The following is a 16,960-nucleotide window of genomic DNA, read 5'->3' on the forward strand; positions in this document are numbered from 1 at the left end:
GTTCTCTGTGCTCCCTGTGTGTCCCTTATGAAAGAAAGGGAACAGCTTCTGTCACTGCTGGCTCAGCCATGCTGAGGGAGCTGCTCCAAGACAAGCTGCTGGCTCCACGTGGCTCTTGGCCATCTCCTGCAGTTTCCCTGGCTCTCAAAATTCCCCCTGCCCACCATGATTCCCTGCTGCATGGTGTGATGTGCCTGCACTGGAGCTGTTTGCCTTGGCGAGTAACAGTTACATGTGCTTTTTGTTTTACATCATGTTTAAAATAAGAGCATATCAATAAGCATAGTGTAAAACTACATACATTTCCTATTTTTTTAAATATTCTACTGTATTTAGCAGAAGTTTTGAAATGGTGTTTAAAAATCTCCTCCTGAGATCTTCAGCAAGTTCTATAACTGTGAAGGTCTTTTAGAAGTCTCTCCATATGAAAAATTTTATGTAGTAAATGGACATATGTCCTTGCACTTAGGGAACTCCACAGCTTTGATTATTTAGCTGAGTTTTTATCTGTTACGGTCTGTATGGTACAGCTAATCTTACATAAGAGCAAAAAGTAAATGCAGCTATGAGATCTCTTCCATACCACAGGAAGCTATCATCCCACTTTGTCATGGGTGCATGACTACAACATAAGGTTTAGTCCTGCCTATTAATGCTAATTTCATATCAACAAGGAAAGGCAGTTTGCTTGTGGCTTTGAATTCCCATATTCCCAGAAAAGGGGAAAAAAAAGTACCTATTTATTTTCTTAGCATATTGAGCTACTAGAAAAGGAGATAATTTTAGGACAATTAGGAATTTTTTGAAACAGGTGACTGTCAGGCTAGTTACCCTTAGCTGTTTGAATGCAATAAGACATAAAGTTATAAGGATTTCTTAACATTTAAAGAGCTTATATTAGAAGAGAAACTATCAATTACCTTGTGAATTGACAAAGCTCACCCAGCTGCAGAGAGTGAATTTGAAATCTGTGATTCTTTCCGAGGTGAATATGGTGACAAAATCATTAGCTATTCTCAGTGCACATCCATCTTAATTAAAGCTTACCCCCCCTGTGATGATGATTTGGGCAGTTCAGCTTCTCCAGACACTTACAGCTGGTGTCTGCATCAATCTTGTTGACAAAGACACTTCTTGAGAGAATGTGCTATAATGTCTTTCCTCAGCCCATGCAGGACTTCTGTACAAAAGCATTCTGCTTTAGCAACCCTCAGGATCAGCAGTTCAGCACTGCCCTAAACCACGTGAGTATTTGCTAAGGTGGGCACATGACACGGACCAACACTGGGCTGCCTTTTTCTCTTTCTGCTCTCTATTAAAGTAGAAGTAGGCATTCTGATAGTCAGGTCAACTTACAACATACCTTCATGACTACAAAGCACCTCCAGAACGACAAGTTGCAGCTTCATGTTGTTTCAGAACATGATTTTATGGCTGAAGGGTCACACTTGAAAGGTTTTCCATGTGCCATCTGATTTAACTGGTACATCTGATGAGCAGCTGACAAGTTTATAAGAATAAAACAAATAGAAATTGTGGCCAGAATGCATTTATCTCAAGCAGCTGCTTATCACATTGTGCTGACAAAGTGAAAGGAAAGGTATAAACTTATAAAAATTAGATAGAATTTTATGCATAGTTCCAAACATGTGAAGTTACTGTAGGTAAATAATTTGAAGTGATGTGCCACAGTGTTTCTATTAAACTGCAATGATACTTGCTTCTTGATTACACATTTTTCTGCTAAATGATTTTCAATTAAAGTGTAGAAAATGAACATCAGCTACACCTTTAAAACTTACTCTAACAAAATATGGCAAAGTATTTTCTTAGATACATAATTTTTTTAATGCAACACAACCCTCCCCCTGAATTGGTAATTCCCTTCATAAAATGACAGTTACACAGAAAAATTAGGCAAATTTAAATGGAAACACTCTTTTAAAAATCATCTGTAAAAAAGAGTCAGTGTACATAGACAGTCATTTTCCCAAGTCTGTCACTTCATTAGTTTAAAACCAAAAATCCCAGACACAACTGTTTCCATATGCCCAGGCTGCTTGGATTGCGCCATTTTCTTTTAGATATTGTACAGTCAGTTCTGAAGGGCACAGACACCACCCTCATTGGCTATAAATACAAAAGCATTAGATTAAAAAAAAGTGGCTTTCTGAAGTCTGAGTGTGAGAAAAGTGATAGTGACAGTGACATATTAATATGTCAATGATGAATAAAGACAAGACCTTAAAATTCAAACCACCAGCAATCTCATACATCATTCTCTCTCTCTTTTTCTTTTTTTTTTTTTTTTTTTTTTTGTTTCTAAGGATATAAAAATTCAAATGTCAGAACTATAATGTCAGGACTGTTTATAATGTCAAGTGATGCATGTTGCATGCTCCTACTAAATTACATTGATAAACCAGAATCAGGGATTATAATTAGAGGTGATAGAGTAATTTCATGTGCAATGGACATGGATTTGAAGTGAATTTGGAAGAAAAATCTTTTCATATTGAAGTCTGCACCAATCCTACACAAATTATTTTGCATAAAACTGATGCTTCTAACAAGAACTAGTATTAGCGTGATGCCCACGGGACACTGTCAGCCAAGGAGAACTTAGTTGTATGATATAATCTGGTAATTTGATACAATTTGTCACAGATTTGAGAGAGAATCAATCCCAATAGAACCAGAAAGAAATATAATTTTCATTTTGCAGATATTTCATGCCATTCCATGCCATTCCATTTCAGCTCATAGAATTAATCTTGTTATTTATAAAGTAAGGTTGTGTTGTTTTAAGCCTGGTTTCCAAAAAAAAAAAAAAAAAAGAAAGAGGAATATGTGGTCATGCCATCTGCAAATGCCTTCCCTTCACTCCTGACAGCTACCCCCTTCAATTGCAACCCAGTTTGAAAGGAGGTAGAATTCTCAAAGAGACTCAATTGCTAAAAGCTTTTGTCCAAGTATCTGGGCAGGGCAGATACCTAAATTAGTACTCCGTGTCAGGGAAAGGCTGCCTGTTTTGCAGAAGCCAACAGTATCATAATTAGGGATGAGCCCAGTGAAAACAAATTGTTTTGCAAAGAAAGACATACAAATCAAAGGACACAAATCTCTTTTAGTGCTTACAAAATATTTTAGCTATTCTTTGAACTCTAATTTTGCTCTACAAGGATAACAAAATTTAATTCCAGCACTCTTATAAAAGGTTGGAAAAAAGCAACATCAAAATATCACATTATTTTAACTTACAGATGTAATAAAATCAAGAGTGGTAGAGAGCTTATTAACGAGGATACACATCTTGGAAATATTAAGCTGACCGAGGTGTTTCCCAGAGAACTTAATCCAATTTTGAGTACTGATAAGAGCAAATGTTAGGTTAATACAAAGCAGGGTTTGCTCTTGATTGATCTGGATAGAACGCAGTCCTACCTAGGAGTTTGTGTCCACCCTTTAGATAGTAGGTTAAAGAACCCAGAATTAAAAGAAGAAATTAATTAACTCTGTGTCATCTAGAAAGGTTGCTTTTTGTGTTATTTTCATTATTTTATTGATTAATCTGAACAGAAAAGAATGTGCTTGTTTCAGCTTGGATAGAGGCAATTTTCTTCATAGTATCTGGTATGAGGCTGTGTTTTGTATTTGTGACCAAAACAGCATTGATAACACAGAGATGTTTTCATTACAGCTGAGAAGTGCTTGTGTATTGTCAAGTCATTTTCTACCTCTCATCCCACCAGTGAGAGAGCTCGGGGTGTGCACAAGAAGCCGGGAGGGGGACACAGCTGGGACAGCTGACCCCAGCTGACCCCAGGGATATCCCACACCATATGATGTCATGCTCAGCGTATAAAGGTGGGGAAGAAGAAGGAAGGGAGGGAATGTTCAAAGGGATGGCATTTGTCTTCCCAAGTCGCCATTATGCTTGATGGATCCATGCTTTTCTGGAGTTGGCTAAATACCTGCCTGCACATGGAAAGTGGTGAACTAATTCCTTGTTTTACTTTTCTTGAGTGTGCAGTTTTTTCTTCACCTATTAAACTGTCTTTATCTCAGCCGACAAGTTTTCTCACTGTCATTCTTCCCCATCCCACTGAAGTGGAGTAAGCCAGCAGTTGGGTGATGCTTAGTTGCTGGCTGGGGTTTAACCATAACATGTTCTTAGAGACCAAGTAAGTTACTTTTACTGCATCAAATGCCTTTTCTATTATAGACAGGCAAAGGTCTTATTTACTTTTTTTCCTGTGGCTGCCACAGTCATTAGCAAGGAAAAGAATAAAGCAAAGAAAATTAGATATATGAAGAGTGAAAATTGTTACTCCTGGAACAGGCTGCTCAATATTGCCTGGGCAGGCCTTAACAACATCAAACTCTCTGGATATATCAAATATTATCTTCCTTGAAATGATGACACAAAGGCCACATTTATCACTGGATCCTTCAGACGCTGTTTCTCCTGCCGTTCTGTATGACTTTGAGTACGTTGGAAAGGTCAAAACTTTTCGTAATCAATTCCATTAGGTCCTCGTCTTTTTCCACACCATTGATAAACTCTTCCAAAGTCAGTTCCCCTAAAAGAAAGTCAGATACTCCTTAGAAACTGAGAAACCCAGCAATCACTCTTCATCCAACACAAGGCCATTCATGCCAGATTGAATCCCTTAGGAAGGTGTCTGTTCTCTGATGATAGGCCAATGCAGGTAGAGTATATGACAGTATTTTCTTTCTTTGTATCAGTCACATCCTAGAACACAGACTCACTTTTTTATCTGTTAAAACAGATCAAACACAATTTTCACTGAAGTCTGAGGCAATTGTAAGTGCTCATAAATGTGTGTAAAAGGGCACTAATGAAGCCTATATCAAGGCTGAATTTAGATATATGGACCAATTCTCAGTGAGCTAACTTAGAATTTATCTTATAGCTGGTTTTAACAGAGATTAGGGTGATTTATTGAGGATTACTAGGCATAGTCCCTATGTTGACTACTAGGATTATTTAGAGCCATGATCAGATGTACTAAAAATAAGTATTGGCTAAGTGGTTTGATTAGATAAATGCTTCCAAAGAACTGAAATGGCCATTTAGAGTGCATTTTTTTGGGCTCATGTGAAAATCAGCTAATAACTTGGAAGTTGAAAGACAACTATAAAATCTCTTCTATTGAAAAGGAGGAATACTATTTAGTGTTCTTTTTTTTGTGCTCTCTTCCCTGTCAGCAAAGGCCAGTTCTAGGCACGTGTCTTTGTGTAGTACATAGGGCTGAACACAGTTCTCTGGTTAAAGGTTATTCCAGTGACACTGTTTTACTTTGAGAGGGGAAATAAAGCTTAGCTTAATAAGAAAAGCTTGATTCTTTCCTCTGGGAATGGTTTAAGTTTCTTGTTAAATTCACAACAACAAATGATTTCTCACTGAAATAAGAAATGACAAGAGTCCAGGCCAGGCAAAGGATGAGTTAGGGCCCCAGAGTGCAAGGGAGCTAGAATTCAAGTTGAGTACACGTCTGGTGAATGCTTAGCTAGCTGACTTTTGGCTCTTTTCAGCTTCAACTCCTACCTGTATGGATTTTTTTGGTGTTTTTGTTTTCGTCCATGGCAGCCTTGAAAACTTCATCTGATATAAAAATGGAAAATTATCCACATTTGAAAAGTGAAAACCGCTTTCTATTCATAGTCAGTAAAGACTGCATTCTCTTTAATCACATGTGTCCTTGTTACATGGCTGACAGTCTCATTTAAGGAGGAGAGACATCATTTGACTGAAGTCCTGGCTCTTAGGGTTCAGTGAAAGTAGTTAGACCCTGTCCAGGAGCTCGCCCTGGGGATGTTTGTGCTTCCTCTTTTAATAGCAGTGCCCTTATATAAAGATCCCAGAAGCAGACAGAACAAGCTATTTCTGTATGCTTGTATACATCCCCTGCTTTGCGACTCATCTACTGACTTCCTCTGAACTCTTCTCCTGTCGCAGGCATTCCTTTCAGTTTCCTTCTCCTTCCCTCTGTGTTGCTTTTGACTGAGGTCTTTGGGTGGATGGGGTTCCTGGACTCATCACATGCATATGCAACATAGTTTTCCTGCTTATTCACGTCCACTGGTCTGGGATTCCTTCCTTCCGATCTCAGGCTGTACATTTCCAAGGTGCCAACTGCAGTGCACAAGTGTACAAACCACACTGCAGTTGCCGGTGAGATGTGGCTAAGCTGGCAGGCCCAGAGGGGCCTCAGATTTCCTTCAACTAATGAAAATAAATTGCAAAACCAATAGGAGATTTGTTTTAAGAATTGTTCTTTAGGACCATGGGATTATTTATCGTACTTTCATGTACGGAGGGACATTGCAACTTATTTGTCAATTTGAACTTTTCTTTAATAAGAAGCTACAGGGAGGTAGCAGAGTTGAAACTTGGCCTGTTCCTCAGGTAGAGCTAGTCCTGTTGCTTTGAACTAATGAACCATAGAAAACAGTTTGACAGGGAACTATTATGAAGAAAATTCGGAATAATTCATGTTCTGGCTTTCCTTGCTAAAAGGTATGGCACAAAAGTTCTATTTTCAGCTGATTGTTCAGCTCAGATACAATTGTTACTTGTAAAGATTTAGTCAAATAAGGGAATAATCATAGAATTTGAGTTTCAGTGCTAGATCATGACTGTGTTATTTGGACTCATTTTGTAAATTGTCTTCACCCAAAGAATGGGCCAAGGAGGTGGGGGATATAAAATCCTCCTCAGATACATTCTCCACACGTGTCACAAGATCCCTTTTTGTACTGTGATTAGATACTGCAAACAGCTTTTAAAAAAATTAACCTTAGTACACGAAATACGACCATAAAAATGCCACCCCCAAAATGCCCTGAATTCCTGTCTGTGACCTGACTTTGCTCTATAATGCTTTCCTAACAATCCTAACTTGTCAATAAGTGCAACATTGATGTAAAATGTAATTGCCAGTGGAAGGAAGATCTTCATGATTAGAAGTTTGAGGGGAGATATTCACATGTGACAAGTTTTTCGTTAGAAACAACTCTGAAGCAGTGAACTGAAGTCTTAGTTTCCAATGCAAGTCCAATTGACTTAATCATCTTGAATTAAAAACAGTAGCATGTGTCTTAGCATGTGTTAACAGTCAGCCTTCAAGGACCATCCAATATGCTGTCCAATCTCTAGAACATACTACAGCATCTGCAGTCATGCATCTTATTTGGTTTTTTAAATGATTTTAGATAGATTAAGCCAACACAAATATACTGAACACTCCACTCAATCACACTTTCATTTTGTTGTGCAACCAAAAACCTGGAATTTTCAATGAACAGTACAAGACCTCTGTGTTTTAGCCCCTTCTACATGTAATTCCTATGTCATTTATCTGTACTTCACTGTAAAGCTGAAGTAATATAAAGAAGAGTTTCAGGCTTTCAGTTAATCTAAAACAGTCAGTTCTTCAGTAGTGTGTTCAACTCCCCCCCCTTGCAGAGGAGATTCCCTGCCAATGCCAACAAAACCTAGATTCCTACCATCATTGTTCACATCTATCTTCTGAAATATCATGTTTGTGAACTCTTCAGCAGTCATGCTGGTGTAGCCATTAATAGCCTGGATAGCCTGAGGGCAGAAACACAGAAAGTTCTTTCAGAGTTTTTTCCATCACGTTGTGAAAACAATACATTGGCAGCAGCAGTAATTGCAATGCAACTTTAGTTTGCTGAAAAGATCACTAAATAACTAGCTATTTCAAGTAAATCTTCAGTAATGAAAATGGGAAATTAAATTAACATAACACAGGCTGAAGGTTAAAGACTAATTTGCATATCTCTGAAGGTCTGAAGAACCATGTGGCACCTCTGCTCTGTAATACACTTTAGATTCCACACCAGCATTTTTATCTGGCCCTAGAGAGTGCCCTGTGGTCTATGTGATTTAAATACAGTATTGTTTTTCACAGCTGAAAGCACATGCAGAGAAAGCTTAAGTCATTTTTCTGTTAAGACATGTTTAACTTTGCAATCACGAAGTCAGACCAGCAGTCCTGGAAGTTGACGGAATTTACTTGTCGTCCAAAGAAGTTAAAAAGACCAAAGTATCCCCTCTACATTTTTTGGTTTGGTTTGGTTTGGTTTTTTCTGCAGCAAAAGGACTCAATATTTAAAGATATAAATGAATGTTTTTGCAAAATTGTGTCCCTTTCGCTGAGATGGTAATTTTTGCATGGTAGTGTTTATTCAGATTAATAAAATAGGAGCCTACATGTTAATGTCCAGTAGTTCAGATGCAACAGGGATGTGTTTACAGAGTTAGATTCAAACTCAGTATCCCAATTAGTAATTGACTGGGAAAATAGATGCATATATAAACAGGCATATGTGTTTGATAGTGGGCATACTGCAGAGTTTCTACAGTTGAATTATATTGAGGTTAACTGTGTTGTTTAAGAAAACTCATCATATGTGCCAGTTGTTTCTTTTGGTATTCCTGATATTATATTAGAACTCATTATATTCAAATAAAATGCAAGTTAAACCTATTCAGAACTGAAGTGGAATTCTTGACCATCACCGTCTTTATTTTACTTCACAGGTTTTTTAAAAAGTAACCTTAATATATCAAATAAGACCATAAGAATGCCACTCTTCAAAATGCCCAAATTCCTCTCCATTTCAAAAGGAAGCAAGAATTTTGCAAAAAGGGGCACAATAAATTTGTTTGTATTACTAATTCATACTTTAGATACTTTTGGTGTTTTATGTGTCTGACCCTGCTCCAGTCTTCAGAAGAAAGTTGTACTTCTGCCACAGTTAAATGTACTGTAGTGCTCAGAGTAAAGTAGTGGTTCCTGAAGTATCTGAGTCACTGTCTGCCATAGAATCACCTTAAATAGTGAAATAAAATAACAGCATTGAAAAGATTCATTGTTATCTAGAAGGAAGTTTTGATGTTTGATAATGATTTGTTGGCCTAAGTTTTCATAGCTGTAGAGACAGATGAAATTTTAATAGGACTTCTGTCATTATAAATTAATGTCTCAGATATGACATATCTTTTTGGACAAGCCCTTTTTTACTGATCCATATTATAATTCTAAGCAAAACTTTGATCTGTACCTTTTGGATAAAAGCAAATACTGAAGTCCACAATATTATTTCACTAGATCAAGTTGAAAAATATAGAAATAATTTTAAAGAAAGAATAGAACTGCTTTGCCTTTGCATCTTTGAAGTGGATACATTTTCTACAAAATTTTGACAATATTTTTATCCAAATGTCACTGTGTGATTTAATAGTAAAATTATATTTCCCTGATTTGCTTTTAAAATAGGAGTAAAGTCATTTGTAATAAACAAATCTAAAAGCCATTTAAAAATTAAAATATTGGACTACTTTGATGACATCTATATTTTTCTTGCAGCAAGCTCAGTTTGAGAAACCAGTGTTCCACAATGGACTTGTACATAGTACTTGTAACTGTTTTATTCATTATGCTGCTATAGATCTACCCTGCCTTATAGTATAGTTTATCACAGTAATGTCTCTAGTGTTTCTACAGTTTTTCACTTTCAGTAAAGTATTTTATCTGTAGAGCTATGTCTTAAAGTAAAATACTACTTAGATCCATTCAAGGAAGAAACTAATGGCAGGAGTGTCACCAGCCATGGTAAATTCTGGTTTTACAACTGTAAAACATTAGGTAAAGTACAGACAATCCATTTACAGGACATGATGAACCACTGTTTCAGGGGCAAAGCGCTGTGTCAAATGCTCTTGCTATTGGTTATTACTTGCTTACCGAGAATATGCTTAATAGTTCTTTTTTGTCAATACATCCATTTCCATCAGCATCGTAGAGCTTGAAATACCATTTCAATTTTTGGTCAATTTTCCCTCGTATAACCAAATTTATTGCAGCTATGAACTCCAAGAAGTCTATAAATCCATCCTAAGAGAGAAAGACACAGAGAGAGAGAGAGAGAGAGAGAGAGAGAGAGAGAGAGAACACATATTTAACAGTGTTTGTTTTCATTCTGGTACTTGCACAGAAACAGGCAATCAAATTCAGTATATTACAATTGATTTATGAAGCACCATAGGATAAAAATCTCCCGTGGTATTAAAAAAGTGGAAGAACTATAGAAAGAGATGTTAGGAAAGACAGTTTTGTTCTCCCCTAAAAGCTGGGGGCAGTGGAGGTGAGAGGTAAATCTGTTCTGAGCAATTGTTATTGACAGTTTTTGAGGAGAAAAATAGTTTTGTAGCAAACTGCCACATGCAAAAAAGGGGCCTGGGATATCTGGTTTGTTACTAATGAAATATTTACAGTGGAGTTGCTTATATCCATACTGCAGAACTACATATGATTTCCAGTGCAACAGAGATGTTCCAGGTGTTATTCATCTGAGAGATTATGTAATAGTAATAACCTGCATGAACCCCATGTACTGTGGTTTATCCATATGAACATCAAGTCTTTCTGAAAAATATATTTTGCATGGGAAATAACGCCTTGAAGTCATAAACTAGTCTCTAATATGGAGGATTGGGAGTATTTGTAGCAAAAGAGCATGTGATATTGATTTAATCCATTATTTTCTGACTTCTCTGAAGGTACTGATAGAAGCCTGTCAAGGACAGGCCTCTACAGTCAGGTTCTTCTGTTTCTGTAAAATGTGATTAGGATGGAAGAAACAGTTGTTGAATTTGGATAGTACTTGCTCCAACTGTTTCCTATGTGCATATAAAGAATTAACAGCTGATAAATTTAGTCTTGTGATCTTTATGTTGGTCAGAATCCAATTGTTTGGAAAACTTTGGAAAGACTGTCATCAGTTTCAGATGGCCTATGACTGAAAAGAGAAAGTTGGATGAGCATCTCATAGGCTTAGCATGTTACTTATTTTTATTGTAATATATCAACACACATCTTGCCAGTTGAGGTTTTGCAACTAACAGGCATGAATCTATCCTCAATACTGTACTGAAGGAAAAGAAGTCCTCTAAGGGTACAGTGTGACTCATTGCCAAAGTTCAAACTGTAGACTCATTTAGGTTATTAAAAAGTCTCAAGATCTTCAGGCCCAACAGTTAATTTAGGACTTCCAAGTCCCCCGCTAAACTGTGTTCCTTAACTGCCACATCTTAGGTGTAGTTTGAAGATGTCTAGGCACTATCAGTATAGTTTGGTGACAATGAAGGAAACATGTAAGCATGTGAAGAATGATGAAAAGCAAGAATTTACAGGGACTAAAAGATACTGCGATTGAGAGCTCTGCTGTCTACCTTCAGTTGAAAAAAAGCCAAAATGCCTAAACTTGTCCCCACCCATCTATCTGCCTAGACTCAATTGCAATAGGTTGTGAAAGTGAATATGAGTTCTCAAAGGCTGATTTTTTTTAATAGGGCTCCATCCTCTTTTTTCTCCTCTTCATTATCTTTTTAGATTCCTCAGAGTTGTGTTCACATGATGCTGATCTGGATCAGGGCTCCTAGCAGACCCTTGTAGTGCTTGTTTTGATTTCTGTGCAAGGCTGTTGGCAGAGTGGTACCTAAGAGATAATGTATTCAAACACACTTGATTCAGTGTACATGCAGAAATGGTGCATGCATAACTTGTGCAGACTGACCATTGCTTCACAGGCTCTCTGCAGGGTATATTGTGGTTGCTGGTTTTACTGTAATTGCAATCACAGCAAACACAGCAGGGGCAAAGACACCATTCAACAACCGTTTGGGATTAAATGAAATTTGACTGCATGTAATTTTCAAACATAGGCCCAGTATTAAAAGCAGATGCTTTACCAAAAATTAAATATCACGCACCACAAACTTTATGCTTCTTTTGCACATGGTCTTGAATTTTGATTTTGCAAGTAATATTTCAAGAAGGATCTCATAAAACATTTTACTGGAGGGCAAAATGTAATTTGCTGATTACATTTCTGTCATCTGACTTGATGTATCTGTTAAGAATCTGGCTAGATGCATTCACATTGTTGCTTTTTTATTGCATTTCATACTGCTTATTGAAACTACAGATTAATTTTAGGATTGCCAGATGTACAAGACCAGATTAATTTTCTCCTTTCTCCCTTACATTTCACTTGGGTTTTTTTAAAATATTATTTTGTTTGCTTTCTTTCTATATCTTGGTGTCACTGTTGTTGTTCTATCAAAACATCAGAAGTTTGGACAAAGTGTGTTTGGGTATGGAGTTCTGATCTGGTGGATCATATGTCCTATTCCAAACAGGAAAGGACTGAAGGCCAAGGTCAAAAGATTTCCACCTCTGAAAAACACCTGAGAGAAATTGTCGCTGCCAGAAAAGCCTCAGTCACACTCTGTAGTTGTCCAAAGAGCACCAGCAATATGTTACCAGGAATAGAAATTCTGAGAAGGTAGAGGTGTTGCGTAAAAGCATTGATGAGAAATGTACTGGTTTTCCTTTCTACACCAAACCCCATACACTGTAGGTAGAAAAGAAAACATTTATGTGATGCAAAAGGACAGCGATCTTGTTGCACATATACAGAGCTTTCTCAGATAAACAGAAATACTGCCCTTTTTACAGTAACCTCTCAAAATTGTACATTAAATAATGAAAAAAAATCATAACATGAAGATCATCCTGTGGTTCTCTGAGTACAAATAATGTAATAAATGTGTTATGATGTTATTAAAAGAATACTGCTGTGCTGATTTACCCATCTGCTGCTCTATAATCATTCACAACACAAGTATCTAGGCAGGCCCTTATGGGGCTCTGTAAAACATCACTCTGTGCAGCATGCACAGTAAAACATCTGTTGCTTGTTAGGAAGTCATTAATTCACAAGGAAAGGACTACCATAAAAATAAGAAAATAAATAGTAAGAAAATAAAATTTAAAAGCAATCCCAAAAACATTATAAGCAGAGCTGATTATCAGTGGTGTATGATATAAATAATTTACTTTTGATGTTTTACCCTGTTATTGTCAAAGGGCAAATTTGTAATATTTATGTTAGATGGAGTTAAACCTGCTTAGGATACGGGACAGATTTGGGTGATGGATGCTTTGGTTCTGTGTGAGCACTTCTTTTCAGTGCCTGTACGGTGCTCATCCTGCTTTTCTTGTCTGCAGCACGTCACACTGGAATCCCATGGACATCTGTACGAATGGTGAAGTCCTGCGCCCTCCACAAATGGGCAGAGGCAGAGGTCAGCTCACAGGGTGCCCCTCTGGATATGATGTAAAATAGTAGGACAGGGATCTCCTAAAGCGGTTCTGAGGAGTGGGCTGAAGAGATACCAATAAAAAAAAAGGGTTCAAAACCTCTTTTAAATTCCCCCAAGTCTTCTGGACTTTCTAAAAACATAGAATTCTTTTTATTCTGTTAACATCTTGACTGGATGAATTAGAAGCTTAAGGACATATTAGAGTCACGCATGTGTTTGTGCCCTTTGATACTGTGCTTTTTTAACTTGTTTTGCTTTTGCTGATGAATGATTTTTTTAAGCTGCTTGCAACAGTCTGATTCGCATAACAAAGACAAAAGAAGGCTCCAAAAATGGAAGGAGAGTTCACTGATGGTATGAAATTGGTCCTCAGGTCACTGAGGGCACCACCCGCCCTGACTGCCCCTGCCTAGGGTCCAAGGCCTATTTCAGTTTTTCATTAGTTACTGGGTCTCCTGAGAAGAAAGGAATTTAATTTTTTCTTTTTATGAGAGGTTTTTGTTTCAGAATTTCAGTCTACATGCTGTAGCTGGAGGCTGCTCACTGTTACTCAGTGAGGACAGAGTTGTGTGTCCTCTGAGGGAAAATCTGGGCAGTGAGGGACCGTCATGTTTCATGATGGCCATTAATATCCCAGCTCCAGAGCTGTAGAAGGGCATTACCCTTCAGTTCCCAGAACAGCATTGCTAATCTTCACAGATACTTAAAAAAACTCTTAGGACTTTGAACTATAGAGATTACAAATAATTGACTTCTCAGCTATGAACACACAGCTTATCTGAAATGGCATGGTTATTCAAGGTTGCACCAGAGTGATCTGAACTTTGTGTTTTGGCAGCCTAGCTCTTATCTGAGAGTGATTTCTTGGCAGTGACAATGCTACAGGGGTAGTCAGCCATGTCCTGCCTCACACCATGGCTACATTAGTGGAAAGGGACAGTTTCTATCCTTGCAAAACCCTATGGTGAGTGAACTCAGTGTCTTACTTGGAAGACTCTTGGAGGACCAAGAGTCTTTACATAATAAGCAGTGTCTTGCTTATGAAATTTGCTCCTGAAAAACCTCTAAACTCAACCTGGTATTAATAAGTGTGCAAATATAGGTGGTCCAGGTATTTCAAACCTAGGGCTTAGGTCATTAAGCTACCTTCCTTCCCCACCCCCTGTCTTTCAGAATACTACTTAAACCTCTTAAGGCAGAGGGGAGGAGGCACAGATCAAACAGCTCGGAATAACTGTGAAATTTATAGCTAATCCTCTATGCTTCTCTCTTTCTCTTTGCACCCAATTTCAAATATAACACTGCTTTTCTTCCTTAGAAACCTAGGTTTCATTTCTCTCCATTTCATCTTCCCCATTTCATAGAATCATAGAATGACAGAATCATTTAGATTGGAAAAGGCCTAAAAGATCATCAAGTCCAACCACCCTTGCTTTGTTTTTCCTTCTGAAGATGTTCAGCTGTTCCTCAAAGTTTGCATACATATTATCGAACAAATACAGTGCTCCTTCTAACTCTGTTACTTTGATACATCCATAAGACCTGATATTGGAGTCTGGGGCTCCAGGTACCCTACAGGTTATGGCCAGAATCAGCAGTTTCGTAAGTAAGCAAAGCTGGCATTTGTCATAGGGCGAGGGAGACCTCAGCAAGCAAAGACTATTAGATAAGGATGAAGAACAAAGTAGGGAATTAGGAGCTGCAGATGGTTAAGTGGTTTTGTAATCACTACATGCCCAGTGTTATGTAAAGAGTTGAGGCTGTATTGACCAGACTGTTACACAAGGTTCTGCTTTGCCCAGATGAAGAGGACCTGAGAGGCTTGGGGACTTAGAAATTACCTGGACCTTTGTGTTGGAGGAGTTGGAAATGCAGAGCCAGATATGTGTCCTGGCTTGTACGCTCCCCTGGGAAAACCTGCTGAAATCCTATGTGTTAAGATGACAAATAAGTTTATTTCTTTAAAATTCACCCCTGCCCCCCAACTCCCTGCCATCCATCACAATTTTCTTTCGAGATTACTGGAGAAGAAGGGAGACAGGGAAGTCATCAAGGCATTGGGCTGTGTCCTCTGCTCAGCCTGCAGCATGGCCCAGGAAGGCTGTACCAGAAAGATCTAGCTCTCTCCCATCTGGTCCTGGATGGTGGGGTTCAGCTTTCTACTTTTGAGCCTCTGCCTTTGCTTTTAGGACAATCTTTCCCAACTTAAAAAAAGCTGGCAAAAGAGAAAAAAAACCACAAAAAAATTACAGCTATGGCAATGTAACACATTTTTCCGCAAATTTCTTGCTGATAATTCATGCCAATTTTTGTTGTTTGACAAACCCAAAAATGTAGCAGGACAAACCTCCAGGAAAAGTACACTGAAAACATACATATCTTCTAGCAGCAAAGATGCTCTATTTGGCAGGTTATCTCAGGTGCTTCTTCTAAATAATGCTCTTAGAATCTCCAGGGATGTATGCAAGACTTCTGAAAGTTATAGGCATATACTTTCATTGTGTAACCTATTTGGTATTACCAGATAAAGAACCTCAGGAAAATAAAAAGTTAATACTCTCTGTCTTCTTTACCCAGTAAGCATTTTTTTTCTGTAAAAATGACAGATTATAGAACATGTTTGGTTGCGAGCAAGTAGTTATGAATTTTTTGTCATTACATGAGTTTGCAGCCAACTTAGTTAAATCAGGTCATTCAATTTCTGCTCTATTTTTTCTGCAACATGTACTTTAAAGTGTTGTTCACCAGAAACATTGTCACCAACAAATGTGTGAATCATGTTTGCATATTTTTTGATGTTTCAAATCAACACTTAAATGATAAAGAAGAAAAAAGAAGAAAATTGAAACATTTTAATGCTCTATTCTTAATTAATAAGGAAATAAATAGAAAAAAAGGTTGTGCTTTTAAGAAATGATTAAAATTTCTTTAAATAAAAGAATCAGATTACTGATTTTTTCATATTATTACTTTCCCCTTTATATACAAAATAATTTAACATGTAATATTTAAAAGTAGTTATGATTAATTGTACAAAGTTGATCTTCATTGCTTATTCATGTAATGTGACAAAAGTACAGTGTTAGCTGGTAATGGTAGTAATATGCTTGAAACAGTTTTTAAGTTCAGAGTACAAGAAAGCTTCAGAGTACAAGCTAATTTGTTTGCACTTAAATTTTCAAAGAAACATGTTAGAAAAGTGTAGTTGCTTCAGTTTGACGTATAATTTTTGTCCCTTAGTAATTGTGGAGGAAACAACTCTAAATCCATTCTTTTGTTTTAAAAACAGCCAGGGAGTATAGGAACAGATGTAGACAGCTCAATGGGAGAATGTGTAGACAATGAAGTTTACTTTTAAGTATAACTGAACTTCATCATTCTTTCATATTGCTCCTTTTCTATACTGACTGACATTGAGTTTAGCTACATTTGTTTTTGCAGGACATTCTATGAAAATATTTGTGATACACACTTAATCCATGTTAAAGCAAAAAACCCATAAAGCCAAAGAATCACTTGACCAAACCTCTAGGTGCTCGATTTTTACTGTCTGTAATTTTGGCACTGATTTTTCTGAATCCCATGCAATGATACGTTTTCTCGAGGTCTCTGTGCAATGTAGTTGATATTATAGATTCACGAAGGACCTACAGGCTGGGCAGTCTTAACCTGCAAATCTCAGGTGCTGTGTCCCAGTGTTGAAAGGGGACCCCCAACAGCCACCTGCCAAAGCCTGGG

General features: G+C 37.5%; 1 protein-coding gene across 1 annotated transcript in view; it reads right to left on the reverse strand.

The window, feature by feature from the left end:
* Nucleotides 1–4,452: 4,452 nt before the first annotated feature.
* GUCA1C (guanylate cyclase activator 1C) overlaps nt 4,453–16,960 on the reverse strand; it is a 41,180-nt gene continuing 28,672 nt past the window's right edge. The window contains exons 2-4 of the mRNA XM_071572567.1: nt 9,801–9,950; nt 7,534–7,621; nt 4,453–4,583 (exon numbers count right to left, since the gene is read on the reverse strand). Of these exons, the coding sequence (XP_071428668.1) occupies nt 4,453–4,583; nt 7,534–7,621; nt 9,801–9,950 (369 nt within the window). The remainder of the gene's footprint in view (nt 4,584–7,533; nt 7,622–9,800; nt 9,951–16,960) is intronic.

Source organism: Pithys albifrons, chromosome 1, assembly GCF_047495875.1.
Source record: "Pithys albifrons albifrons isolate INPA30051 chromosome 1, PitAlb_v1, whole genome shotgun sequence".
NCBI classification, from domain to species: domain Eukaryota; kingdom Metazoa; phylum Chordata; class Aves; order Passeriformes; family Thamnophilidae; genus Pithys; species Pithys albifrons.